The sequence below is a fragment of the Eriocheir sinensis genome, chromosome 38, assembly GCF_024679095.1.
Source record: "Eriocheir sinensis breed Jianghai 21 chromosome 38, ASM2467909v1, whole genome shotgun sequence".
Lineage (NCBI taxonomy): Eukaryota > Metazoa > Arthropoda > Malacostraca > Decapoda > Varunidae > Eriocheir > Eriocheir sinensis.
This window is the reverse complement of record NC_066546.1, coordinates 1,766,954-1,794,841: the sequence shown is the minus strand read 5'-3', so window position 1 is coordinate 1,794,841 and position 27,888 is coordinate 1,766,954. Positions and strand designations below refer to the sequence as shown.

At 47.6% G+C, this 27,888-nt stretch overlaps 1 protein-coding gene and 1 long non-coding RNA gene across 5 annotated transcripts in view; one reads left to right on the top strand and one right to left on the bottom strand.

Moving 5' to 3' along the window:
* Window positions 1-27,888, top strand: part of LOC127008527 (CBY1-interacting BAR domain-containing protein 1-like) — a 48,414-nt gene extending 20,526 nt beyond the window's left edge. For 3 of the 4 annotated variants that reach the window (XM_050880693.1, XM_050880691.1, XM_050880692.1), the window contains 5 exons: window positions 133-267; window positions 14,063-14,152; window positions 16,151-16,183; window positions 20,153-20,275; window positions 27,741-27,888. In XM_050880693.1, coding sequence (XP_050736650.1) covers window positions 133-267; window positions 14,063-14,152; window positions 16,151-16,183; window positions 20,153-20,275; window positions 27,741-27,824 — 465 coding nt within the window. In that variant the 3' untranslated portion in view covers window positions 27,825-27,888. The remainder of the gene's footprint in view (window positions 1-132; window positions 268-14,062; window positions 14,153-16,150; window positions 16,184-20,152; window positions 20,276-27,740) is intronic. The other variant, XM_050880694.1, reaches the window with a different exon arrangement.
* LOC127008528 (uncharacterized) lies at window positions 53-27,855 on the bottom strand. Its single transcript, XR_007761126.1, has 3 exons — window positions 27,722-27,855; window positions 12,861-12,935; window positions 53-192 (listed from the first exon to the last, which is right to left on the bottom strand). It is a non-coding gene; the product is annotated as an uncharacterized LOC127008528 (long non-coding RNA).

Here is a 27,888-nt window from a genome sequence, read left to right as displayed (position 1 = left end):
ATCTCTTTCGGCATCTTTTGTGTTTGTTTTAGCAGAAGTGTATTATAGTTTTCCAGTGTTGTCTTGCCTTGGCCTATCTTCCTTGCCAAAAATGAGATAAAAGTGAATGATGAGTGTACTCTTTTGGGGCAGATCATCGCCGAGACCAAGCTCCAGAAGGCCACAGCGGAGGCCCAGCGCGCCTGCCACAACCTGGAGGACATGACGGACCAATTTGAACAGAAGAAAATATCAGACCTGAAGAAAATTTTAAAGGAGTTTGTTCAGGTATTTAAATATTGTACACTCTTCTTTGACATCTGTAGCATTTATGGTCTTCACTCTAATTTAATTTCCGTTTAACACCATTTCTCTTCTAAACCTCACCTTTTCTTCCTCACCGAAACACAGGTCTCAGCGGCTACTGACAGCAATCTCTACCCTGTTCCCTCTTATTACATCTATTCTAACTTTCACTCCAAAGCTGGATGTTGTGTCTACGTACACAACGACATCACTTGTTCTCGTGCCCACGACCTTGACTCTTCTGAATTTTCCACCATCTGTCTGAGACTTCATTGTACCTCTATTACTAAGTACAGTACCCTCTCGAGTTTCGCGCTTGCTTCATTCCGAAGGTATGGCGCTAAACTTGAGGATCGCGAAACTCGAGGTATTGAAATCCATGTAAAAGTGCTTATTGTTTCTGACCCATGGAAAATAAGGACTTTTTCTGACTTTACTCCCTTGTTATCACAATTTTTTCAACTTTACTCCCTTGTTATCTCAAAATTCGTACCTAGTTAATAGGCAGAAAATGGGAAGTAAGAACAGATCGTTTTGAAGCCCAAGTTGAAGGTGGCTGCCTTACAATTGGCTGGCAGTTCTAAATACACGCTTGTGACCCACGTGGTGTCGTCTGCTAAAGTAAGGGCGGTCGCTCGCGGTCACCGGCCGTGGGACAGTTGGACAAACCATTATTTTTCTGGTAGTTTTCTGTGTGTTATGAAATAATTTGCTAACTGTTAAAAATCATGAAATCACTAATATCATGATTGACTTTTCAATGCCTATTGAACGTAAACCACTGCCGCCGCCGCAAAATAGCTCGCAGAGAGGTTCAACTTGTTTACTGTTTCCTTATTTCCCTCACTGCTCACAAAGATCACAAGCGGACAGACTAGAACAAAACCAAGCAAATTAATACTTTTAATGCTGTGTATTCCCACAGCGCGCATGCGTGGTGGACAGCAGAATGACTAATTTCATCGGGGAGATATTTCTCGCAACACTGGCCAGTGTAGTGGACCTTCTTCTTCTTCTTTTGACCTGTAACGCTTTGTATCGCTTCTTAGGTCCTCCTTCTCCACACTTTTATACTTCACAACATGCACTTAAGGCAGCTTTCACAGTCATTTTGTTTGTTTTGATCGTTACCAATGGCGGCGGTCGCTGCTATGGTATTTCCACGTGAAACTGGCCAATCAGGTAGTGGCCGCTGCGGGGTTAGCCTAGCCCTGCACTTACCACGTAGTCTCAACATCTCTCGCTTTGTCTGCAGCCGCCACTACCCGATCGGCCAGTTTCACGTGAAATACTAAGCGGCGATCGCCGCCATTGGTAACGATCAAAACAAACAGTGACTGTGAAAGCGGCCCTTAGTTACTTAACAGTGCACACTTATACACTTCACCCTGAAATTAAGTGGTTTTCTGTCCTTTTCTTTCCCTGATTTTGCTTTTCTATGCCCTTTTGCTATTTTCACTATTACTTTTCACCATCGCTGCCATGCATTACAGGTCAAAAAAAGAAGAAGAAGAAGAAAAGGAAAACAACACTGGGAGATCTACAATTTTCATAGACTTGATAAAAAGATTTTTGGACTGTGGTTCCACAGCATGGGGTGTTCTCTTATCTTGTTAATCAAGTAGTAAGCAAAGCAGCTCTGCCAGTCCATTTTACGAGTCTCTTGGTGGGCCATCTTCCACTGCTCCTCACTCCTCAGCCACTGCCGTCGTCTGTTTGTGTACATGCAGCCGTTCGGTACCCGCGTACCCACGCTCGTACTCACAACCGTTTTCCATCCATAAGGACAACCAACAACTCGCTCCCGGTTGGGCATACGGGCAACAGCGGTTGTCCATAGCCCCAATGGTTGGATACCACCTTTTAAGGCATGACGCCGACGGTAGGTAGACGTGACCCGTACATGTCAAAGCAACGCGAAACTCGTGGCGGTAATGCGCAAAAGTTGTGATGGTAAGAATTTATGACTAAGCGCTAAACTCGAGGATCGCGAAACTCGGGTAGTGCGAAACTCGAGAGGGTACTGTACATCTGTGCTGTCTGTCTCTCTCCTAACTCTACCAACAATGTAAAATTCTTTGGGTATTTGAACTCCAAAGTGGAGCACATCTTGATTCCCTCTCCCTTCACTGAAATTTCCATCTTAGGAGATTTCAATGTTCACCACCAGCTTTGGCTTTCATCCTTTTTCACTGACTAGCCTGGTGAACAAGCCTACAACTTTGCTCTCCCCAATGATCAAGAGCAGACGGTTCAACACCCTACTTGTATTCCTGACCGCCTTGGAGACAAGCCCAACATTCTTGGCCTCTTCCTAACCTCTAACCCTCTAACTTATTCTGTTGAACTGTTCTCTATGGTAATAAATTGTCATTTCATTCAGCTTAATATTCACTGAAGTACACAGTAAGACAACCGATTTCTTCAGGACCATTTTTATTGTAAAGGTTACAGGATGAAGTAAGAGGCACACTTAATATGAACTGTGTAGTCTGTATGTTCAGGCCATCCAACCCTAACTGACAGGGCTGTGGAATCATATATAAAGAATTTCGACTGCAATGGAAATTTTAAGGTTGTGACTGATTCCGACTCTGAATCCACCCCCCTCCTCCTTCCCCTCTTCTGCAATACAGTGGTAGGCAAATCAAACCCTGCCACACAACACACCACACCCAGCCTCACAACATCACCCATATCACAACGGAGTCTGAGTCGGAGATATTTTTACCAACTCCGACTATGATTAGCGACTCTGGTGGGTGTGAGGTAAGCTTTGGGGGACAGGGAGGTGGGTGTGAGGTAAGGTTTGGGTGACAGGGAGAGGTGGGTGTGTGGTAAGCTTTGGGGGACAGGGAGGTGGGTGTGTGGTAAGCTTTGGGAGACAGGGAGGTGGGTGTGAGGTTAGCTTTGGGGGACAGGGAGGTGGGTGTGAGGTAAGCTTTGCAGGACAGGGAGGTGGGTGGGTGGTAAGCTTTTGGGGACAAGGAGGTGGGTGTGAAGTTAGCTTTGGGGGACAGGGAGTTGGGTGTGAGGTAAGCTTTGTGGGACAGGGTGGTGGGTGTGTGGTAAGCTTTGGGGGACAGGGAGGTGGGTGTGAGGTAAGCTTTGGGGGACAGGGAGGTGGGTGTGAGGTAAGCTTTTTTGGACAAGGAGGTGGGTGTGTGGTAAGCTTTGGGGGACAGGGAGGTGGGTGTGAAGTAAGCTTTGGGGGACAGGGAGGTTGGTGTGTGGTAAGCTTTGGGGACACGGAGAGGTGGGTGTGAGGTAATCTTTGGGGGACAGGGCGGTGGGTGTGAGGTAAGTTTTGGGGGAGAGGGAGGTGGGTGTGAGGTAAGCTTTGGGGGACAGAGAGGTGGGTGTGAGGTAAGCTTTGGGGGACAGGGAGGTGGGTGTGAAGTAAGCTTTGGGGGACAGGGAGGTGGGTGTGAGGTAAGCTTTGGGGGACAGGGAGGTGGGTGTGTGGTAAGCTTTGGGGGACAGGGAGGTGGGTGTGTGGTAAGCTTTGGGGGACAGGGAGGTGGGTGTGAGGTAAGCTTTGGGGGACAGGGAGAGGTGGGTGTGTGGTAAGCTTTGGAGGACAGGGAGAGGTGGGTGTGAGGTAAGCTTTGGGGAACAGGGAGGTGTGTGTGAGGTTCGCTTTGGGGGACAGGGAGGTGGGTGTGTGGTAAGCTTTAGGGGACAAGGAGGTGGGTGTGAGGTAAGCTTTAGGGGACAGGGAGGTGGGTGTGTGGTAAGCTTTGGGGGACAGGGAGGTGGGTGTGTGGTAAGCTTTGGGGGACAGGGAGGTGGGTGTGAGGTAAGCTTTGGGGGACAGGGAGGTGGGTGTGAGGTAAGCTTTGGGGGACAGGGAGGTGGGTGTGAGGTAAGCTTTGGGGGACAGGGAGGTGGGTGTGAGGTAAGCTTTGGGGGACAGGGAGGTGGGTGTGAGGTAAAGCTTTGGGAGACAGGGAGGTGGGTGTGAAGTAAGCTGTGGGAGACATTGAGGTGGATGTGAGGTAAGCTTTGGGGGACAGGGAGGTGGGTGTGAGGTAAGCTTTGGGGGACAGGGAGGTGGGTGTGAGGTAAGCTTTTGGGGACAGGAAGGTGGGTGTGAGGTAAGCTTTGGTGGACAGGGAGGTGGGTGTGAGGTGTTTGAGGGACAGGGGAGGTGGGGACGTAAGCTTTGGGGGGACGGGAGGTGGGTGTGAAGTAAGCTTGGGGGACAGGGAGAGGTGAGGAAGTAAGCTTTGAGGACGGGAGAGGTGGTGGAGGTAAGCTTTGGGGGACAGGGAGAGGTGTGAAGTAAGCTTTGGGGGACAGGGAGAGGTGGGTGTGAAGTAAGCTTTGGGGGACAGGGGAAGGTGTGTGTGAGGTAAGCTTTGGGGGACAGGGAGGTGGGTGTGAGGTAAGCTTTGGGGGACAGGGAGGTGGGTGTGTGGTAAGCTTTGGAGGACACGGAGAGGTGGGTGTGAGGTAAGCTTTAGGGGACAGGGAGGTGAGTGTGAGGTAAGCTTTGGGGGACAGGGAGGTGGGTGTGAGGTAAGCTTTGGGGGACAGGGAGGTGGGTGTGAGGTAAGCTTTGGGGGACAAGGAGGTGGGTGTGAGGTAAGCTTTGGGGGACAGGAGAGGTGGGTGGAGGTAAGCTTTGGGGACAGGGAGGAGTGTGAGGTAAGCTTTGGGGACAGGGAGGTGGGTGGAGGTGCTTTGGGGACAGGGAGAGGTGGGTGTGAGGTAAGCTTTGGATTACAGGGAGGTGGGTGTGAGGTAAGCTTTGGGGGACAGGGAGGTTGGTGTGAGGTAAGCTTTGGGGGGACAGGGAGACGTGGGTGGAGGTAAGCTTTGGGGACAGGGAGGTGGGTGTGGTGCTTTCGGGGACAGGGAGGGGGGTGTGTGGTAAGCTTTGGGGGACAGGGAGGTGGGTGTGAGGTTCACTTTGGGGGACAGTGAGGTGGGTGTGAGGTAAACATTGGGGGACAATGAGGTGTGTGAGGTAAGCTTCGGGGGACAGGGAGGTGGATGTGAGGTAAGCTTTGGGGGACAGGGAGGTGGGTGTGAGGTAAGCTTTTGGGGACAGGAAGGTGGGTGTATGGTGCTTTGGGGACAGGGAGGTGGGGTGTGAGGTAAGCTTTGGGGACAGGAGGTGGGTGTGGTAAGCTTTGGGGGACAGGGAGGTGGTGTGAGGTAAGCTTTGGGGACAGGAGGTGGGTGTGTAGTGTTTTGGGGGACAGGGAGGTGGGTGGAGGTAAGCTTTGGGGACAGGGAGAGGTGGGTGTGAAGTAAGCTTTGGGGACAGGGAGAGATGGGTGTTAGGTGTTTTAGGGGATAGGGAGGTGGGTGTGTGGTAAGCTTTGGGGGACAGGGAGGTGGGTGTGGTAAGCTTTGGGGGACAGGGTGAGGTAAGTTTTGGGGGACAGGGAGGTGGGTGTGAGGTAAGCTTTGGGGACAGGGAGGTGGGTGTGTGGTAAACTTTGGGGACAGGAGGTGGGGGTGCGGTAAACTTTGGGGGACAGGGAGCGGTGGGTGTGAGATAAGCTTTGGGGGACAGAGAGGTGGGTGTGAGGTTAGCTTTGGGGACAGGGAGGTGGGTGTGAGGTAAGCTTTAGGGGACAGGGAGGTGGGTGTGTGGTAAGCTTTTGGACAAGGAGGTGTGGTGTAAGCTTTGGGGACAGGGGAGGGGGTGGTGTTTGGGGACAGGAGGTGGGTGTGAGGTAAGCTTTGGGGACAGGAGGTGGGTGGAGGTTTTGGGGAGAGGGAGGTGGGTGTGTGGTAAGCTTTGGGGGACAGGGAGGTAGGTGTGAGGTAGGCTTTGGGGGACAGGGAGGTGGGTGTGAAGTAAGCTTTGGGGGACAGGGGGAGGTGGGTGTGTGGTAAGCTTTGGGGAACAGGGAGGTGGGTGTGTGGTAAGCTTTGGGGGACAGGGAGGTGGGTGTGAAGTGTTTTGGGGACAGGGTGAGGTGGGTGTGAAGTGTTTGGGGACAGGGGAGGTGGGTGTGGAGTAAGCTTTTGGGGACAGGGAGAGGTGGGTGTGAGGTGCTTTGGGGAACAGGGAGGTGTGTGAGGTGGCTTTGGGGACAGGGAGGTGTGTGTGTTTTAGGGGACAAGGAGGTGTGTGTGTTTTTAGGGACAGGAGGTGGGTGTGTGGTGTTTGGGGGACAGGGAGGTGGGTGTGTGGTAAGCTTTGGGGGACAGGGTGAGGTGGGTGTGAGGTAATGCTTTGGGAGACAGGAGGTGGGTGTGAAGCAAGCTTTGGGGACAGGGAGGTGGGTGGAGGTAAGCTTTTGGGGACAGGGAGAGGTGGGTGTGAGGTAAGCTTTGGGGGACAGGGAGGTGGGTGTGAGGTAAACTTTGGGGGACAGGGAGGTGGGTGTGAGGTAAGCTGTGGGAGACATTGAGGTGGATGTGAGGTGCTTTGGGGACAGGGAGGTGGGTGAGGTAAGCTTTGGGGACAGGTAGGTGGGTGTGACGTAAGCTTTGGGGGACAGGGAGGTGGGTGTGAGGTAAGCTTTGGGGAACAGGGAGGTGGGTATGAGGTAAGCTTTGAGGGACAGGGGGAGGTGGGTGTGACGTAAGCTTTGGGAGACAGGGAGGTGGGTGTGGTAAGCTTTGGGGACAGGAGGTGGGTGGAGGTAAGTTTTGGGGACGGAGGTGGGTGTGGGTAAACCTTTGGGGACAGGGAGGTGGGTGTGAGGTAAACTTTGGGGGACAGGGAGAGGTGGGTGGGAGATAAGCTTTGGGGGACAGAGAGGTGGGTGTGAGGTAAGCTTTGGGCACAGGGGGAGGTGGGTGTGAGGTAAGCTTTGGGGAACAGGGTGGTGGGTGTGGAGTTAGCTTTGGAGGACAGGGAGAGGTGGGTGTGAGGTAAGCTTTGGGAGACAGGGAGGTGGGTGTGAGGTAAGCTTTGGGGGACAGATCGAGAGGTGGGTGTGAGGTAAGCTTTGGGGGACAGGGAGAGGTGGGTGTGAGGTAAGCTTTGGAGGACAGAGAGGTGGGTGTGAGGTAAGCTTTGGCAGATAGGGAGGTGGGTGTGTGGTATGCTTTGGGGGACAGGGAGATGGGTGTGGTAAGCTTTGGGGACAGGGAGGTGGGTGGAGGTAAGTTTTGGGGACAGGGAGGTGGGTGTGAGGTAAGCTTTGGGGACAGGAAGGTGGTGTGGTAAACCTTTGGGGACAGGAGGTGGGTGGAGGTAAGCTTTGGGGGACAGGGAGAGGTGGGTGAGGTAAGCTTTGGGGACAGAGAGGTGGAGGTAAGCTTTGGGGACAGGGGAGGTGGGTGGAGGTGTTTGGGGGACAGGGAGGTGTGCAGTAAGCTTTGGAGGACAGGGAGGTGGGTGTGAGGTGCTTTGGGAGACAGGGAGGTGGGGTGAGGTATGCTTTTGGGGGACAGAGAGGTGGGTGAGGTGTTTTAGGGGACAGGGAGAGGTGGGTGTGAGGTAAGCTTTGGAGGACAGGGAGGTGGGTGTGAGGTAAGCTTTGGGGGACAGGGAGGTAGGTGTGTGGTAAGCTTTGGGGACAGGGAGAGGTGGGTGTTAGGTAAGCTTTGGGGGACAGGGAGATGGGTGTGAGGTAAGCTTTGAGGGACAGGGAGAGGTGGGTGTGAGGTCAGCTTTGGGGACAGGGAGGTGGGTGTGAGGTAAGCTTTAGGGGACAGGGAGGTGGGTGTGTGGTAAGCTTTGGCGAACAGGGAGGTTGGTGTGTGGTAAGCTTTGGGGGACAGGGAGAGGTGGGTGTGAGGTAAGCTTTGGGGACAGGGAGAGGTGGGTGTGAGGTGAGCTTTGGGGGACAATGAGGTGGGTGTGAGGTAAGCTTTGGGGGACAGTGAGGTGGGTGTGAGGTAAGCTTTGGGGGACAGGGTGGTGGGTGTGAGGTAAGCTTTGGGGGACAATGAGGTGGGTGTGAGGTAAGCTTTGGGGGACAGTGAGGTGGGTGTGAGGTAAGCTTCGGTGGACAGGGAAACATGGAAACATGGAAATGCAGGCAACAGAAAGCCTATTGGCTGGTTACGAGGTCGCCCGCTTGGGTGATTTAATCTACTCGACCGCCACTTGGGGCTTAATTAGCAGATGAAAGCACCTCGATATTGAGGAGCAGATGAAAGCCCCTCCCCGATGCAGCGAGATGACGGTCAATTCTATATTTGAAGGAGTTGATGGTATTCGCATTTACTACTTCTGAGGGATGATTGTTCCAGTGGCGGATGACTCGGTTTGAAAAGAAACTCCTTCCAATGTCTGTGTTACATCGACTCGACTGAATGGGTAAACCGTTATTTCTAGTTCTTGAGTTGGTTTGCAGTTCAAAGAATTTGGAGTAATCGACGTTATTTAACTTTTTTAGATACTTGAAGACTTGAATCATATCCCCTTGTAGGCGTCTTTTCTCCAATGTAAAGAGATCGAGTCGTTCCTCGTACGGTTGAGCCCTTAAGGTTGGAATCATCTTTGTGGCACGTCATTGAATCCTTTCCAGTAAAGCAATGTCCTTTCTGTAATTAGGAGACCAGAAATGTACCGCATACTTGAGGTGTGGTCTTACCATGGAATTATACAAGGATAGCATCACGTCTGGTGTTTTACACTCGAAGTTCCTCGCTATGAACCCGAGCATAATGTTGGCTTTCTTGTATGCTTTTTTACAGTGATTCGCGTATTTCAGGTCACTGCTGATAGTGATTCCACGATCCTTTTCTTCCTGCATCGCCTGCAGAGGTCTCCCATTCATGATGTATGTGTGGTTACTATTTCTGAACCCAATGTGCATGACTTTGCATTTGTCAACATTAAAAGACATTTGCCATTTTTCTGACCATTCGATAATGTGATTGAGGTCTTTCTGAATGATTTTGCAGTCAGTCTTTGTGAGGGCCTCTCCACCCACCTTGGTGTCATCTGCAAATTTCGATATTGTGGATTTCAGTCCTGATTCTAGGTCATTGATATATATATGATAAAGAGGATGGGTCCCAGCACTGACCCTTGAGGCACTCCACTAGTGACTGGAAGCCAATCGGAAGGCTGTCCGTTGAGTAGTACTCGTTGTTTTCTGTCGGTGAGCCAGTCTCTTATCCACGTGATCAGATTGGCTCCGATGCCCACCGAGTGCGGTTTCTTACGGAGTCGCTCGTGTGGTACCTTGTCGAAGGCTTTCTGAAAGTCCAGGTATATAACATCACTGGGGATGTGGGCATCCCAGTTCTTATATATACCTTGGAAGAAGTCTAATAAATTCGTTAGGCAGGAGCGCTTGTTTCTGAAGCCATGCTGGGTGTCGGAGATTATATTATTGTTTTCTAGAAACTTAACAAGTTTATCTCTAATAATCTTTTTGAGTATTTCTCCTGCCACTGATGTCAAACTTATGGGCCTGTAGTTTAATGCAACGCTTTTGTCTCCTTTTTTGAAAATCGGTGTTACGTTCGCCATCTTCCAGTCTTCCGGGACCTTGTTTAGTTGAACTGACCGGTTGAATATGTTAGTGAGTGGTTGAAGTATTTGTTGTTTAAGCTCTTTTAATAACCGCGGGAACAAACTGTCGGGTCCCGTTGACTTGTTCATGTCGAGTTTGTCCAAGTACTTTTTTACTTCTTGGTCGCATATTGAGTCAATTTCCAGCGGCGTGATCTCACTCGGCGGGTCAGGACCCTCGGGAATGGTTTCGATGTCCTCGACTGTGAATACGGATACGAAGTTACTGTTGAGGATTTTGGCCATCTGTTTACTGTCCTGAGTTACAGATCCAGTCTCGTCTGTCAGGTGGGTGTGAGGTAAGCTTTGGGGGACAGGGAGGTGGGTGTGAGGTAAGCTTTGGGGGACAGGGAGGTGGGTGTGAAGTAAGCTTTGGGGGACAGGGTGGTGGGTGTGAGGTAAGCTTTTGGGGACAGGGAGAGGTGGGTGTTAAGTAAGCTTTGGGGGACAGGGAGGTGGGTGTGAGGTAAGCTTTGGGGGACAGGGAGGTGGGTGTAAGCTTTGGGGGACAGCGAGGTGGGTGTGAGGTTAGCTTTAGGGGACAGGGAGAGGTGGGTGTGAGGTAAGCTTTGGGGACAGGGAGGTGGGTGTGGTGCTTTGGGGACAGGGAGGTTGATGTGTGGTGCTTTTTGGGGGGAGAGGGAGGTTGTGGTGGTAAGCTTTGGGGGACAGGGAGTGGTGGGTGTGTGGTGTTTTGGGGACAGTGGTGGGTGTGGAGGTGTTTTGGGGGACAGGGAGCGGTGGGTGAGGTAAGCTTTGGCGGACAGGGAGGTGGGTGTGAGGTAAGCTTTGGGGGACAGGGAGGTGGGTGTCAGGTAAGCTGTGGGGGACTGGGAGGTGGGTGTGAGGTAAGCTTTTGGGGACAGGGATTTGGGTATGTGGTAATCTTTGGGGGACAGGGAGAGGTGGGTGTGTGGTAAGGTTTTGGGGACAGGGAGGTGGGTGTGAGGTGTTTGGGGACAGGGAGGTGGGTGTGTGGTAAGCTTTGGGGGACAGGGAGGTGGGTGAGGTAAGCTTTGGGGGACAGGGAGAGATGGGTGTGAGGTAAGCTTTGGGGACAGGGGAGGTGGGTGGAGGTGCTTTGGGGGACCGGGAGGTGGGTGTGTGGTAAGCTTTGGCGGACACGGAGAGGTGGGTGTGAGTTAAGCTTTCGGGGACAGGGAGGTGGGTGTGAGGTAATCTTTGGGGGACAGGGAGGTGGGTGTGAGGTAATCTTTGGGGGACAGGGAGGTGGGTGTGAGGTAAGCTTTGGAGGACAGGGAGAGGTGGAGCGTGGGTGTGAGGTTAGCTATGGATTAGAGGGAGGTGGGTGTGAGGTTAGCTTTGGGGGTCAGGGAGTTGGGTGTGAGGTAAGCTTTGGGGGACAGGGAGTTGGGTGTGAGGTAAGCTTTGGGGGACAGGGAGGTGGGTGTGAGGTAAGTTTTGGGGACAGGGAGGTGGGTGTGAGGTGTTTTGGGGGACAGGGAGGTGGGTGTGAGGTAAGCTGATTACAGGAGGTGGGGTATGAGGTGTTTTGGGGACAGGGAGGTGGGTGGAGGTGTTTTGATTACAGGAGGTGGGTGTGAGGTAAGCTTTGGGGGACAGGGAGTTGGGTGTGAGGTGTTTTGGGGACAGAGAGGTGGGTGAGGTAAGCTTTGGGGGACAGGGTGATGGGTGGAAGTGTTTTGGGGGACAGGGAGGTGGGTGTGAGGTAAGCTTTGGGGACAGGAAGGTGGGTGGAGGTAAGCTTTGAGGACAGGGAGGTGGGTGTGTGGGGACAGGGAGGTGGGTGTTAGGTGTTTTGGGGACAGGGAGGTGGGTGAGGTGCTTTGGGGACAGGGAGGTGGGGTGAGGTAAGCTTTGGGGACAGGAGAGATGGGTGTGAGGTGCTTTGGGGGACAAGGAGGTGGGTGTGGTAAGCTTTGGGGGACAGGGAGGTGGGTGTGGTGTTTTGGGGACAGGGAGGTGGGTGTGGAGGTGTTTTGGGGGACAGGGAGGTGGGTGGAGGTAAGTTTTGGGGGACAGGAGGTGGGTGTGAGGTGTTTTGGGGGACAGGGAGGTGGGTGTGTGGTGTTTTGGGGGACAGGGATGAGGGTTTGTGGTAATCTTTGGTGGACATGGAGAGGTGGGTGAGGTGTTTTGGGGACAGTATGGTGGGTGTGAGGTATGCTTTGGGGGACAGGGAGGTGGGTGGAGGTGTTTGGGGACAGGGAGGTGGGTGTGTGTGTTTTGGGGACAGGGAGGTGAGGTGTTTTGGGGACAGGAGGTGGGTGTGGTAAGCCTTGAGGGACAGGGTGGGTGTGGTGTTTTGGTTGACAGGAGAGGTGGGGTGTGTGGTAAGCTTTGGGGACAGGGAGAGGGTGTGTGTGGCTTTGGGGACAGGGAGGTGGGTGGGAGGTACGCCTGGGGGGACAGGGAGGTGGGTGTGTGGTAAGCTTTGGGGGACAGGGAAGTGGGTGTGATGTAAGCTTTGGGGGACAGGGACAGGGAGGTGGGTGAGCAGCTTGGGGGACAGGGAGGTGGGTGTGGGGACAGGGTGGTGGTGTGAGGTGGGGGGGACAGGGAGAGGGAGGCGTTGGGGGACAGGGGACAGGGTGAGTGAGGCTTTGGAGGACAGGGAGGTGTGTGTGAGGTAAGCTTAACCCTTTCCATCCGTGACGCAGATGTTGGCGTCACAGTATGGAAAGGGTCAAGAGGAAATCTAAGAGGATTAATCCTCTTCTAAACCTCTCAATCCTCCTATAAATTCCTCTTGATCCTCTTCCGTTTCCTCTTGAGATTTAGAAGAGGATTAAGAGGAAATGGAAGAGGATTAAGAGGTTTAGAAGAGGACTGACCTTTTCCATACGGTGATGCCGTCGGACGCCTGTTGAACGCCGATGTCAGCGTCGCCGGAGTGAAGGGGTTAAGGGGACAGGGAGAGGTGGAGGGTGCTGGGGAGGTCTTGGGCCACATTTTGAATCATTTCAGCTCCCAGTCACACACATTTGACAAGGCTTTTATTTCCGTGAGTAGCTTCATGACCTTGGTGGGAGATTTACAAAGCCTCTGTACCATGAACATAAAAAAAACACCTCATGAGAACCCGATATACCTCCTTTGTGGCCTTTGGAGATAGCTGATGTGAGAGGAGGATGGATCTGAGAATACTTACTTTGATTTTGTAGTGGTCTAGGAAAGGCTGAAGATGATGAAGCCGTGAAGGATGGATATCTTTGCACAGTTCAACCTGAGTATGGGAGGACAGAGGAGGGACCAAAATGTAAAAACTGTGTGGGGAATAACTTACCGTAAATCAAGGGACAGACACACTGAGCCACACATGGACTAGAAATAAATAAGTCAAAGGTGTGAATTTACCTTCCAAGCTCCCTAGATCCTACACCATGCCAAGGCTGAGATCTGGCCAGAGCTAATAGGGACCTTAGCTGTAAAGCTGCAGCCACACTGCATGTGGTTTGCTGGGAGGGTAGAGGGTAGCAGGATGCCTATTGGGTCAGAGGCAAGAACAAACACATGTTATCTAATACGATTGGCCATACAGGACACAGGTAGCTGGTTCCCTCCAGGCTTACCCACTACCCATGTCCTGTATGGTCACTCTTATTAGATAGCATGTTTGTTCTTGCCTCTGACCTGATAGGCGTTCCGCTACTCTCTACCCTCCCAGCAAACCGCGTGCAGTGTGGCTGCACCCTAATAGTGGCATTGAGAGGAGAGAGAGTGTCCCATTCAGTATATCAGTTAGTGAGCCACATGTTCCAGGGAAAAGTGAGAAACCTCTAAAGTGAGATAGTTCTGAGGCAGGCTGTAAGATCACTTCAGACTCTTGAGAGGTAAAGAGTAAGCTTGGAGGTGAAGAGAGGATTAAGGAATAGACTGGTTCTGTCAGCCTCATCTTGTGCCTCTGAAGCCTGGCTGTGGAGGGAGTCACAACAGGCTGGGAGTGTGCAGCAAAAAGGAGTTACTGGTACTTGAGGAAAGCATGTTAAAGGTTAAAGCTTTATGGATGTGGAAGGCAGGTGGTAAATTCTCAGCAGCTGCCATGTGCATACCATCCGGCCTCTTAAAAGTCTCCTTATATTCTTGTGTGGTGAGGTATACAAATTATTTTTTTTACAGTATAGGAAGCAGCTCAAGGGCAAAAATGAAAAAAATAAAAAAGGCTGTTAATCACTGCTCCTATAAAGAAAGAGAGATCACTTTTGAAGATGTGGTGTGGATGTGAGAGCAAGAGGTGTGTGTGGAATGCTGAAGCAGGTATATTCACTGAGATGGTTTGGTATGAGGATGCAGAGGAGGTTTTGTGAAGAGTCTGTACTTATAAAGGGTAAAGTTAACGCATGTCCTTTACAGAATGAGATAGCCTTCCACGCCAAGGCCTTGGAGCTGTACACACGCGCCTACAACCAGGTGTCCAGCATTGAGGAGGACGAGGACTTGGAGGTGAGGCAAGGCTGGAGGCCAGACATTGGCGCTCAGCCGCCCTGGCACAGGTAGCAGCTGTGTAACTCATGCTGTCAAGAAAAAGAAACTTGAGAAAGTATAATCAATCATGAAATAAGATTATTCTTGGAAGGCCAAGTCTTGTGTGCCAGCATTCAGTGTGGTAACAGTGGCCCTTATGTCCAGGATGGGGCAGCCTGGAGGGGGTGAGAATTTGTGCTTGAGGGTTGAAAAGAAGTTACTGTGGACAAAACATTACTTCAGTACATGTTTCATTGGCAGCCTGGGGTGGGTGGGGTGAGGACTTGTGTGTGAGGGTTGAGAGAAAGTTACTGTGGGCAAAACATTACTTGAGGACATGTTTCCTTGGTAGCCAGGGGTGGGTGGGGTGAGGACTTGTACATGAGGCTTAGGAGGAAGCTGCTGTGGACAAAACATTACTTCAGGACATGTTATTGGCAGCCTGGGGTGGTGTTAGGAATTAGGTCAGTTAACCAGGGGATTAGACAAATTAACTATTTCCCTTATGGAACTAGTCTCGGGCCGAGAGTTCAAGCCAACTAAGAGTATCGTCTGAGCTCAAATAAGCCTTGGATGGTACTTAAATACCTCACTCACCGGCTCCCAGACTGAGACAATCACCTTATTCACTGCCTGAAGACTAAACACATTTACCATGAAAGGAATAACAACAGTTTAGTGTTTCCTTTCATGAAATAATAAATAATTGCCCTTGCGGAATTATAATTAAAGAGCAAGGATAATTTAACCGATCGAAAGCCACGCCATCTGGCAAGGGATATTCAAAATACCTCTTCAGACCCACGTGGTTGGCTTTCGGCCCACAACATCATCCACTCAATCTACAGTTATTTAGCTGACAACACCTCAGTGCTCGCGGCTCCCACATTAACTCGTGGCAGTGCTGTTTTATACTTAGTCTTGAGGGTTACAGGACTCCTCTTGGATGAGACTTCAAGAGACCACTTCTTTTGAAACCCTTCTAAAGATAAGTGCCCTCCTACAGTGATTACAAATAGGTATTACTATCAGGCCTGTTAGGATTATCGTTGTAACGCTGGGAGGCGCTTGCAGGGAAAGCCCGGCACCCCTGCTGTATTAGTGGTAAGTGGTTTGTGTTACCTTTGTGGAGTTGTCATGGAGGAGTTGAGTGTCTTGCGAGAAACATAACCGTTGGGTACAGTAAATTCACTGTATCACAACAGTGGGTTGGGTGAAGACTTGTGTCATAGGCTTGGGAGGAAGTCACCATGGGCAAAGCATTACTTCAGCACATGCTTCATTTCATCCAGACATGAGATGCAGTGTTGCCAGTGCTGAATGCTGTGGGCTACAAAATCTTGCACTCAGGGGGGAAGGCTTTTCTTTTATGAATAATTGTTCCTGTCCCTAGAAAATTTACACTAATCACTTGTATCATTCTGAGCTCCTAACTTCTGAAATATGGAATGTTTATATGTACTACAGGAACATAATAGAATACCATGTTAATACACTTTTCCGTTGTACTATAAACTGATCAGTGACATTGCTCCAAATTACTTTTAGAAATCCAAATTTTCACTAATACTCTATATTCTAATACTGGTTACAGCATGTGTGGAGAGAGAGAGAGAGAGAGAGAGAGAGAGAGAGAGAGAGAGAGAGAGAGAGAGAGAGAGAGAGAGAGAGAGAGAGAGAGAGAGAGAGAGAGAGAGAGAGAGAGAGAGAGAGAGAGAGAGAGAGAGAGAGAGAGAGAGAGAGAGAGAGAGAGAGAGAGAGAGAGAGAGAGAGAGAGAGAGAGAGAGAGAGAGAGAGAGAGATATGTGTGTGTGTGTGTGTGTATTTACCTAGTTGTAAATACACACACACACACACACACACACACACACACACACACACACACATACTTCTCTCTTTCTGTGTGTGTGTGTGTGTGTGTGTGTATATATATTCAGGTCACACCTTTGCACTAACTCTTCCTTCCCCCCACTGCAGGCCTTCCGTAACGCGAGGGACGTCTTTGATGCGGTAAACCTCATGCATTGTTCCATCGATGGCTTGTCTGTCTGTCTGTGTGTGTGGACTTCCGGGGAAACTTACCGAACATACTTGTGGACAGCTGTTGGAAGATGTTTTGAAGGCCAAGTTAAAGGGGTTGACTGTTACATGGATATAATTTTTTAAGGGTCACTACTTCTGCTACTACTATTACTTCTACTGCTACTACTACTACTACTACTGCAACTGCTACTATTATTACTTTACTACTACTACTACTACTACTACTACTACTACTACTACTACTACTACTATGACTCAACTTGAGGAGAGTATCAAGACACCTCCTCACCCAAAATTGACTCCTCTTCTACCCTCTCATTTGTTTTCTATTCTATTATTCAGTTATTGTATTTCCTTTTTATTCTTATATTCATACTAACTTGGGCACTAAGCCCCTCCCCCTTCCCTATAAAGCGTATGTCATTGGCCAGTCCACAATCAAGCCTCTACTACTGGTGTCTACTTCCTAGCGCCTCTTGTCCCTTGGCAGCTCTTGTTATACTTGAGTCATGCCAGCGTGCTAAACAAGCCAAACCAGTCCTCTTCCATTAAGTGTATAGCAATGGCAAGTCAATAAGACTACTAATGGTGAATACATCTAAGCACCTCTTGTCAGCTCTAAGCAACTCTTGTTATACCTTGACTCTTGTTATCACAGCAAACAAGCTAAGTCAGTCCTCCTCCATTGCGTATCATATCCAATCCACGAGCAAGTCACACATCTTTCACACATTTGTTCAGATTAACTTTGCAAATAACCAACTCCCTCTTACCCATTAAGTGGAACTTGATTGCTAATCCACAAGCAAGTCACACTTCTCCATCTGAGGCAAGTCAACATTTTACCGGATCCTTGCACTTTTTTTTTTTTTTTTTTTTTTTTTTTTTTTTTTACATGTGGCCTATAGCGCCGGTAGGCTAATTCATACGGGCCCGATGGTCGGCCCGACCCTGTCATGGCGCAGGCAATTGTTTATGGTGGTGGCATTATTATTGGCTCACGCTGCCCCCCGGAGCTCATTCTTGATTTCTCTTGCGCTGTACAGCTTCTTCTAGAGTCCCGGTTGATAGGTGGTTTTCAGGACAGCATGTGGGTAGTCTTAGGCCACTCGGCAGTGACTGAAGAATCCCAGGTGGTTAGCAACGGATTCGAACCCGCATCATGGACAACGCACCGAATGCAAGGCTGGCACGCTAACCACTCAGTCACCGCCTCCCCTACCCACAACCAATGTCGATCTCAAGAAGGCTTTTGACTCAGTGCATCATGAGGCATTCTTGAGACATTCTGTGGATCTGTGGGATTCCTGCAATAATTATTGACCTGATGGCTGGCTTTTACTCTGGGACTGAGAGTGCTGTGAAGCGTGAGGGAGGAGTTTCCAGCTTTTTTCCTGTTAATTTAGGGGTGAGGCAGGGGTGCGCCCTTGCTCCATCACTTGTCAACACAGGGCTGCTGATCAAGGTCGTTCTGGATCATTTGTCAGCGACATCAAGGACACTGACCTTGTGTTTGCTGATGATGCTGTACTTCTTGTGAAATTGCTGGAGGTCCTGGTGATGGCTCTGGAAGTGCTGCATGAAGAGGCAAAGCCTCTGGGTCTGAAGATCTCCTGGGCCAAACCCAAGGTCCAGTCATTTGGAGACTTACTGGATGACATAGTTCAGCTTGTTCATGCATGTGATGAGGATGTTGAGCATAGCTGGGCGTTATCGCGATAAGTTATCGCGATACTTTATCGCTGATAACAAAATCGGGTTATCGGCCATCCGCTACTTATTTAAATATATATCGGTATCTTCGTTACTTTTGTAACCAAACTAGCGATAATCGCTACTTTTTTCCGCCTCAGAAAAAAATTGTTGTCTCCTCCCTTACTGCGCATGCGTGGCCGGGCGCCCGGTGTTGTATGAAATATCTTTGGTGAAGAGATTTCATACTTAAAGCATCAACATCAAAACACTAAGTTATTATTTTTTTTTTATGTTACTCAAAAATCAATATATCAAAGAGAAAAATCATTGAACTTTGCCTAACAATGATTATTCACTGCCTCAAATTTGATATTCCATATTCGTTTGTGAGCATGCCATGGTATTGAAGGCACCCGGTGTTGTGTTATTTGGTGTCCTATCGTCAAAAGCTGGCGCTTTTGTTTACAAACACTGGTCTCTCGTGAACTGTGCATGTTCAGACCAGTAAGCGTAGACCTATACAGTCTCACAAAGCTTTTTATCACATTAAGAGTTGCTGAAAAGCTGAATCAGGCATACAATACCACCATCCTCGCTGTTTCTAGAACGACACTCTGTACATATAAATACAACTCATACAGAGTGTCGTTCTAGAAACAGCAGGGATGGTGGCAGTGGTACTGTATGTCTGATTCAGCCTTCCAGCAACTCTTAATTACGGTTAAAAAGCTTTGTGAGACTGTACAGGTCTACGCTTGCTGGTCTGAGCATGCACAGTTCATGAGAGACCAGTGTTTGTAAACAAAAGCGTTCTAGTATTACCGTCCATAGGTACGTGTCAACATATGGTTTTCAGGTTTTGTAAGTTTTTAAAATACAGATAACGAAAATTTGAATTCATCTATGTTTTTTTATTTGAAATATCAATATTGTATAATTTTTGCCTATCAGACTTATCGCTAGCTAGTATTGGAATTGTTGATTTATATCAGGTATTGGTTATCGGTTATCGCCTATATTTCTCTCCAGCTAACGAATATCGGTTATCACTGATAAGGTTTTCCATTATCAGTTATCGGTTATCAGGAATAAGGTTTTCTGTTATCGTGCCCAGCTATGAATTGCTGAGGCCAACAAAAGTTTCACATATCATGGTAGCTTAGTGCTTAACAATGTTGGGTCTCACCAGGGAGTCACTCAATGGATTGGCCTGGTCCATGATGTTATGGACTCGCTCAACACATGCATTGTCGATATCTATGCAGGTGGACAAAAATCGTAGTGTCTTTTGATCCTTGTCTTACTGTATGTCTGTGAGACATAGACACTGAACAGTGACTTGGAGAGGCGTGTCAATGCCTTTGGTACCAAGTGCATTTACAGGGTCGTGGGGTATCACTGGAATGACTTCATATCGAACCAGCAACTACATGATGAAACTGAATCGAGGCCTGTTACCAGCTTAGTCCGTGAATGCCAACTCCTGCTGTGTGGGCACGTGACACGCATCCTGAATGTCAGTTCTGCTCATGGGATTGTTTCTGTACGAGACAACCCTGAGTGGAGGAGACCAAGGGGATGCCCACGTAACATCTATCTATCTAACTCTATTGAATCAGCCAAGAGTGGGTTGAGATGGACAGGGTAGCTGCTTGGGAGCTTGCTCGGGGGGACCATCTGGAGTGGAGGCAGTGAGAGAGTGAGGTGACGCACCCTCGGCTGTATGCTCCTCGTTAGTAGTTTTTTTCATGCTTCATTTCACCCATTGTTTGCATCATAACATATTAATGTCTTCCGCTGTATTCCTTCCATGCTCTTTACTGTGTCTTGGTCTTGGCTTACTCCACGCAGCATTCCTTGTTCTTCTCCACTGAACCGTTCCTTTCCCACAATGAAGCCCTTCAAGCATTCTGGCAAATATTCATCAATTGCTTTGTCATACCAGTTAGACAAAAATCTTTTATCTTGTACACTGTCTGCTGCCATCCTTTCACTTCAGTCACTGTACTGAAGTGTTCCCTGAGGCAGTGAATTAGCTTTTACATTGTTATGTCTGCCATTCTTGTTCACTTTGTCCCTTGTTTCATCCTGCCCCTGCAGTCTCCACTTCATTACTACGTGACCATGCATTTTTGCATAGCTTCAGGACCTTTTGTATAGTTCTGGTGGTCTCCCTACTACTCTATATTATTAGCAGTGCACATCCCTCTCGTGGCCTTCAAACATTTCCCTCCCTTGCAGGAGTTCCGTAATGCACTGAAGGGCAATGCTGTGGGTCGTGTCGAGGCGGTCGGGGCCGGTGAAGGCTCGTCTTTGTCCCCTGTCATTGTTACATCGCGCCGCAACAGACTCCCTCGCAAAAAGGTGAGACAGAAGTGAATAATGCTGTACCCAGTAAGCAGAGACAAATCTAGAGAAAAAGCTAAGCAACATGCAGAGAGGAAGGGAGAGAAAATTAATGGGCTGAGTCTGACATGGAGAGACTGGCAGCAAGCATCATGGAGGATTGGGGAAAGAAAGGTAAGACGGAGCTGAAGAGATTTTAGGAGGATTTATGAGTGTTCGAAAAGTTTTGGGAATGAAAGAAGTGTTGGTGTTAGGGAAACAAAGGTTGGGAAGTATAGTATGGTGATGAGAAAAATGAAAGTCAGAGGAAAGGATTGAGGGGCAAAGCTAAAAGTGAGGGGCCTGGAGCAGTTGATGGTGGCAGGCCTGCTGCAGATGATGTAGTGTTGTTGGCAGAAATTAAAAGGAAGCTGCATAGGACTTGGTGGTGTGTGAAAGGAGAAAGTAGATGAGTAATGGCTAAAAATGAAAAGGTTAGGTTATTTAAGAGGCTTAGACTGAGGTGGTTGGGGTCGTGTGTGGAAAAAAACTGTTGGGGGTGATGGGTTGAGGAAAATAGGGTGAGGGCTGACTGAGAGCAGATTAATACGATGTAATGTCTTCCAAATACACACTTCTTGTCTTGCATATAAGGCTGCTGTGGTGAGGGCACTGTTTGCTGTGTATCCTGGACACCATAGGCACCATAGGACACCACAGGGTCAAATGTTTAAGACCTTCCTCCTCTGCTCCACAACACACACATGCATGGAGGAGGAATGGCATTATCATATCCTTCACAACCAATGATTTACTCTTGTATGAATGTAAAAAAAAAAGTTTTGAATTTGTGTGGTTATCTCGGAAAAGTAATCAACCTTGGGAATGTAGTAATATCAGAGATGGACGTATTTAGGACCTTGAAACATTGGGGGCTTAGCCCAGCTCAAAATGCTGGGTGGTTGGAGGCGAGAGAAGCGCGGAGTTTTTAGGGTAATACTGAGGCCTCTCTGACATACATTAGGGCTAATTTATGTGTTATTGTATTTAACACCAACACTGAAAATATGGCAAGTGTGTCATAATAAAACTTTCAAGGTCATTATCAAATTGATTATGGTAAAGCATAAGCATATTTAAGCGCTGAAGATCGATGTGTCATATATATAAATGTACTGTACGGACAACTTCAAATTAAAATTTATTCTTTCAGGTACATTTCCTGCAGAGAACAAGGCACAAAAACTGATGAAAAGCAATTGGCCATTTTTACAATGAATTATAATAAAGTAAGAAACATCTGCGTAAGTGAGCATCAAGTAATTAGCAATCAGAAACTACCATTTTTCACAAATTCATTTTGTTACCAAGGAAATGGTAGTAGAAAAAATATTAGCAAAAGGAAAGAAACTGTACGCTGCCTTCATGAATTGAGAGAAAGCTTATGACGAAGTCAATTGGATGGCATTGTGGGACATTTTAAAGATATATGGTGTGGGAGGAAAACTGCTTAATGCAATAAAGTCTTTCTATGAGGATGCATCCACATGTGTCAAAATTAGTGGAGAAACAAGTGAACATTTTGAGATAAAAGTGGGCTTGAGGCAGGGATGTGTCATGTCACCATGGTTGTTCAATATTTATATGGATGGTGTCATTAGAGAAATGAAGGGCAAAGTTGGAGTAAAAATGTACGCTGAGGGAAGGAAGTGGATACTGAATTCAATCTTATTTGCTGATAACACAGTGCTCATTGCAGAAAATGAAAGTGACTTACAAAATTTGGTCAGCGTTTTTGATAGTGTCTGTAATAGGAGAAAGCTGAAAGTAAATGTCAACAAAAGTAAAGTGATGGTTTGTGAGCTGAATAGAAGTGAGGTTGTGGATTTTGTATGCCCATATAGAGTGGGAATTGAATGTGAAAAAGAATGCAAAATAATTTTGAATGGTGAAGAAATGGAGGAGGTCAATGAGTTTAAGTACTTTGGATCAGTTATGTGTAAGCATGGTGGTATGGAAGGAGAGACAAGAGAAAGGGCATTGCAAGGAAGAAAGGTGGTAGGGTCTTTGGGACGAATCATGAATGGCAGAAGTGTGACCACTATAGTGAATCCACGAGGAACTGGCGGATTGGGGGGTTTCTGCGGGGGTCTCTCCTCCCGTACCACGCTGCCACATCTCTTGTCTCCAATTGTGGGATTAGAGTCAAGGTGTTAAGTGGACCACCATTAGCCTCCCTTCATTTCCATTTCCATTTCCATTTCCATTTCCTCTTCCATTTCCATTTCCTCTTCCTCTTCCTCTTCCTCTTCCATTTCCTCTTCCTCTTCCTCTTCCTCTTCCTCCTCCTCCTCCTCCTCCTCCTCCTCCTCCTCCTCCTCCTCTCTCTCTCTCTCTCTCTCTCTCTCTCTCTCTCTCTCTCTCTCTCCTGCCCGCCAGTACCACCACCTCTATTACCAAGCCTCAAGATAACCTAAGAGTCCTTAGTTTCAATGTGTGTAGCCTAAGAAACAAGTTTGATGAACTGAGATGTCTTGCTCTGACAGAAAATTTTGACACAATTGCTATAACCGAAACATTTATAGACACCACAAATGTTGATTTAAGTTCCGAATACAACATAGATGGCTACAGACTCTTTAACAACGATCGTGTAAACCGTAGAGGCGGTGGCGTCGCCCTTTTTGTCAAAAGCTACTTGCAACCCACTGACAAAACACCAAGAAACAGTAACGTTGAACATTTGTGCGTGCGAGTAAACATTACAAAAGTCAATTTAAATAATATCTCACCTACAGGCCTCCGGGGCAATCACTCGATGCCGATCTTGAAATGTACAGCGTCTTAAGGCAGTCACTTAATAACAGCGACTCACTGATATTAGGAGACTTCAACCTTCCCCATATCGACTGGGCGACACTGTCAGGTACAGAATGTGAGTCACATAGTATGATCGAATTTTTAGAAGAAATTATCTAAGCCAAATGGTTTCTGAACCAACCTGACAAAATAACATACTCGACCTTGTTATAACGACCCAAGATAACCTAGTTAGTAATGTCACGGTAGGAGAACACCTCGGTTCCTGCGATCATAAATTAGTGCGCGTTGACATTAGAGCTCAAACATCAGTGACTGAAAATAAAGTAAAGGTGCCCAATTTCAAAAGAGCCAACTTCGTAGAAATCCGACGAAAACTAATAGAAATGCGACTATCAGATGACGGCAATGCAGAGGACGCCTGGCTAAACTTTAAAAATCACTTACTCACTCAGCAGGATACATTTGTCCCCTTGTGCGAGAAGCGAATTAACACTAATAAAAGCCCACCTTGGTTTAATAGCGAAATTAAACACTCAGTCAAGGAGAGAAAATTGTTTTATAGATTAAAGAAAGAACAAAGCACGCCCGAAAACATTAGACTCTATAATGATGCCAGGCGACGAGTAAACAGATTAGTATGTCAGGCAAAGCGTAGATATGAAGAAAATATTGCAGCCAACTGTAAAAATAATCCGAAATCCTTCTTCAGTTACATAAACAACAGAAAGGCGATCAGAAGTGGAATTGGACCCTTAACAAACAGCGACGGTGCACTAGTAACTGACAGCCAACACGTTGCAAACCTATTAAACAATTACTTTTCCTCGGTGTTTAATACTAACAGTCCTCCCACCACCACCACCAACACCAGTACTAATGTAAATCCCGAGCATGCATTGCCTAACTTTGAAATAAAACCCGATGAAGTCCTTAAAGCCCTCCAATCACTTAAAACAAATAAAAGTCCTGGACCTGACAAAGTATATCCAACTCTGCTTAAAGAAACAAAGAGCAAAATACTCTCCTCCCTCACAACCGTATTCAATATGTCCTTGCGACGAGTCGTCGTCCCATCGGATTGGAAAAAGGCTAACGTGACACCGATTTTTAAGGAAGGAGACAAAAAAGTACTGGGTAATTACAGGCCCATTAGTCTAACTTCGGTTGTAGGTAAGCTACTTGAGAGCATAATTAGAGACAAAATTGTGAGTTACCTTGAAAGCCACTCATTAATTGGGGACTCACAACATGGCTTCCGAAACAAAAGATCCTGTCTATCAAACCTATTAACCTTTTATAACGACCTCTTCACCGTTTATGACGTAACCAAATCACTGGACGTAGTCTATCTTGATTTCCAGAAAGCGTTTGATAAAGTCCCACATCATAAATTACTTTACAAATTAAAGCAAATAGGTATTGACGGTCAAGTAAACCAATGGATCGCGAATTGGTTAAGCAACAGACAACAAAGAGTAGTGATTGATGGATTTAACTCAGAGTGGGCGCTGGTCACCAGTGGCGTCCCTCAGGGCTCGGTTCTTGGCCCAGTGCTCTTCATTATTTACATCAACGACGTGGATGTTGGACTCAATAATCGCATTAGTAAATTTGCAGACGACACAAAGATTGGTAACTCGGTTCTCACTGACGAAGACAGGCAAAGCCTCCAAGAGGATTTGCACAAAATTTCAGCTTGGTCGGGTAGATGGGAGATGCCCTTTAACGTAGACAAGTGCCAGGTCCTTCAAGTTGGAATGAGGAGTAAGAAGTTCGATTACGAAATGCGCTGCGTTAAACTCAAAAGCGTTCAATGCGTCAAGGGCTTGGGGGTCAAAATTGCGTCAAACCTAAAATTCTCACAGCAATGCATCGATGCAGCAAATAAAGTGAACAGAATGTTGGGCTTCATTAAAAGAAACTTTTTATTTAAGAATAAAGATGTAATACTTCCGCTCTACAATAGTTTAGTCAGACCCCACTTGGAATATGCGGTACAGTTTTGGTCTCCCCACCATGCAAAGGATATTGCTAAATTAGAAGGTGTTCAGCGTTGGGCAACGAAAATGATCCCTTCCTTGCGCAACAAATCCTACGAAGAAAGGCTTTCCACCCTTAACATGTTCTCTCTTGAGAAACGTCGCCTCCGAGGAAAACTGATTGAATGTTTTAAAATACTTAATGGTTTCACGAATGTAGACAGATCAACATTGTTTATGATCGATGACACTTTGCGCACGAGGAACAATGGCATAAAACTCAGATGTAGACAAGTAAATTCAGACTGCACCAAATTTTTCTTCACTAACGTTGTAGTGTGAGAATGGAATAAGCTTCCACCGTCAGTGGTCCAGTGTAACTCGATTGACTCCTTCAAAAACAAGCTCGACCGTCACTTCCTTCAACTTAATATCAACTAGAGTAGAAATGCAACGTTTTGGAGCCTTCTGATTAATGTAAAATCACTTAGGTTTAAGGACAGACCACCTAGTCTGGACCATGGGGTCTGTGTGGTCTGATTTTCTGTGTAAATCTATGTAAATCTCTCTCTCTCTCTCTCTCTCTCTCTCTCTCTCTCTCTCTCTTAAAATGGATCGAATTGGGTGAGCAACAGACACACAAGAGAAGAGAGTATTGTGGTTTAACTCAGGAGGGCGCCTGTCACTAGGCGCTCTCAGGGCTCCTCTTCATTATTTACATCAACGGGATGTTGGACTCCATCGCATTCAATATTTGCAGGCGAGATTGCGAAACTTAAAGGGTTCTCCTCCCGAAGGCAAAAAAACCAGAGGGATTTGCACAAAATTTCAACTTGGCACAAGATGGATGCGCGGAACCCTGATGGGATGCCAGGTCCTTCAAGTTGGAGCCGAAGTTGAACGAGAAAAGAAAATTCGAACGAAAACAAAAAAGCGTTCAATCGTCCAAAGACTTGGGGGGGAAAATCGCGGTCAACCTCAAAATCTCACAGCAATGCATGATGCAGGCAAATAAAGCGAACAGAATGGGGGCTTCATAAAAGAAAAAAAAATCTTCGTATAAAAGATAAAGATGTAATATTTTCAGCCCAGTTTAGTCAGACCTCACCCCACTTGCATATAGATGTGGTCTCCTCCCCACCATGCAAAAAGGGATATTGCTTAGAAGGTGTTTTGTTGAGCGTAACGAAAATGATCCCTTCCTTTGCGCAGCACATCCCCACGAAGAAAGGCTTGAGAAGGAAAACTGATCGAATGTTTTAAAAATACTTAAATGAACTAATGTGTGAACGAATCAACGTGTTATGATCGATGACACTTTAGACACTTCGAACAAATATGGCGTACTCAGATGTAGACAACAAAATTCATTCTGCACCAAATTTTTTTTCTTCACCAACGTTGTGCGAGGAGAATGGAAAAACTTCCACGTCAGTGGTCCAGTGTAACACGATTGACCTTCAAATATATACTAACTAGAAGAGCAACGCAACGTTCTCTTCTTCTGATTAAAAAAACACTTAGGTTAAGGAGGACAGACCACCAAGTCTGACCATGGGTCTCTGTGGTCTGATTTTCTCTCTCTTCTCTTCTCTCTCTCTCTCTCTCTCTCTTCTTCGGGGACGAGAATACAGGCTGTCTTGGTGACCTGTTCATCATGCACTCATGATCCAGTTTGGCGCAGACTCTTTCAATAGTTCTTTCACTAACATTAGTGGCTCTTGCTGTTCTTGCAGTTACTCTTGTGAGTGGTATGATAAATCCTCTGTTGTTTTTTTCGTCTAAAATGTACTTGTTTACATTGTAAATGAGTTCTTTCTCGTGGCTGTGCAGCCAACGACGTGGAGAGGCAGGGAGAGGGAGGGAGGGGAGAGGCAGAGGCGGGAGGGGGCCACCCATGGGCCCACTTGCTGACCCTTCCATGACCTTGAGAGAAGTGACCTGGGCTCTGGATGTGTAGAATGACAGCGTTGGAATACAACTCTGTCAAGTGTCGTGGTATTTATACAAAATATTTGTTATTATCTTAAAAACGAAACAATCTTAACGCTATATGACATTATTGGATTATCCAATTATTTAATTAAATTCATTTAAAGGTAGTAAATAGCTGACATACGAGAGGAAGCGAGAAGTGTTGAGAGTGTGTGGCAAGGTGCGGGGCGGGGCTGACCCACACCTCTCACCTCCCAATCCGCCAGTTCCTCCTGGATTGACTATAACTTTTCGGTTAGCAGTGCCCACCACTGCATTTTGTATTGGCCTGGCTGGGGCTATTCTTAAAAAAAAAAAAAAAAAAACTTTGAAATCCGGGGTTATTCATAAAACATTCGGGGCTATAGCCCCGAAAGCCCAGGCCTAACTACGCCACTGATCAGAGACCAATGGGCAGTCTGGTCTACTCTCCTCACCTCCTTGCCTCTGTGAGCCGGCAGTCCTGAGGCAGAGAGTGCAAGCCTGGTGTTGTGGTCTGCATGCTGGGATGATGATCTCCTGCCCATCTCATGTCCCAGCACTTGTTGTGGCACCTGGGTGTGGGCAGGGTTGGCTAGGAGGGGATGGGCCACTCACCCAGGAGCTGCCAAGGCTGGTTATAAGTTTAACATACATTCCTTCCTGTGTGAGGCTTCCATCACTCTTGGCCTTTCATCCTTTAAAAGTTTAAACCTTCAAATATACTCACCATGATTTCTTCTTCTTAGGGTGAACTGAAAAAGTCAATGGAGAAGCTGCAAGTTGAAGACTATGAAGAAATACACCAAAGCACATCAAGTGAAGATGACTGACCACAAGAGGCTGCACCCACAGACAGGCGCCTGCCGAGTCACATGGACTGAGGCCTCCACTGTG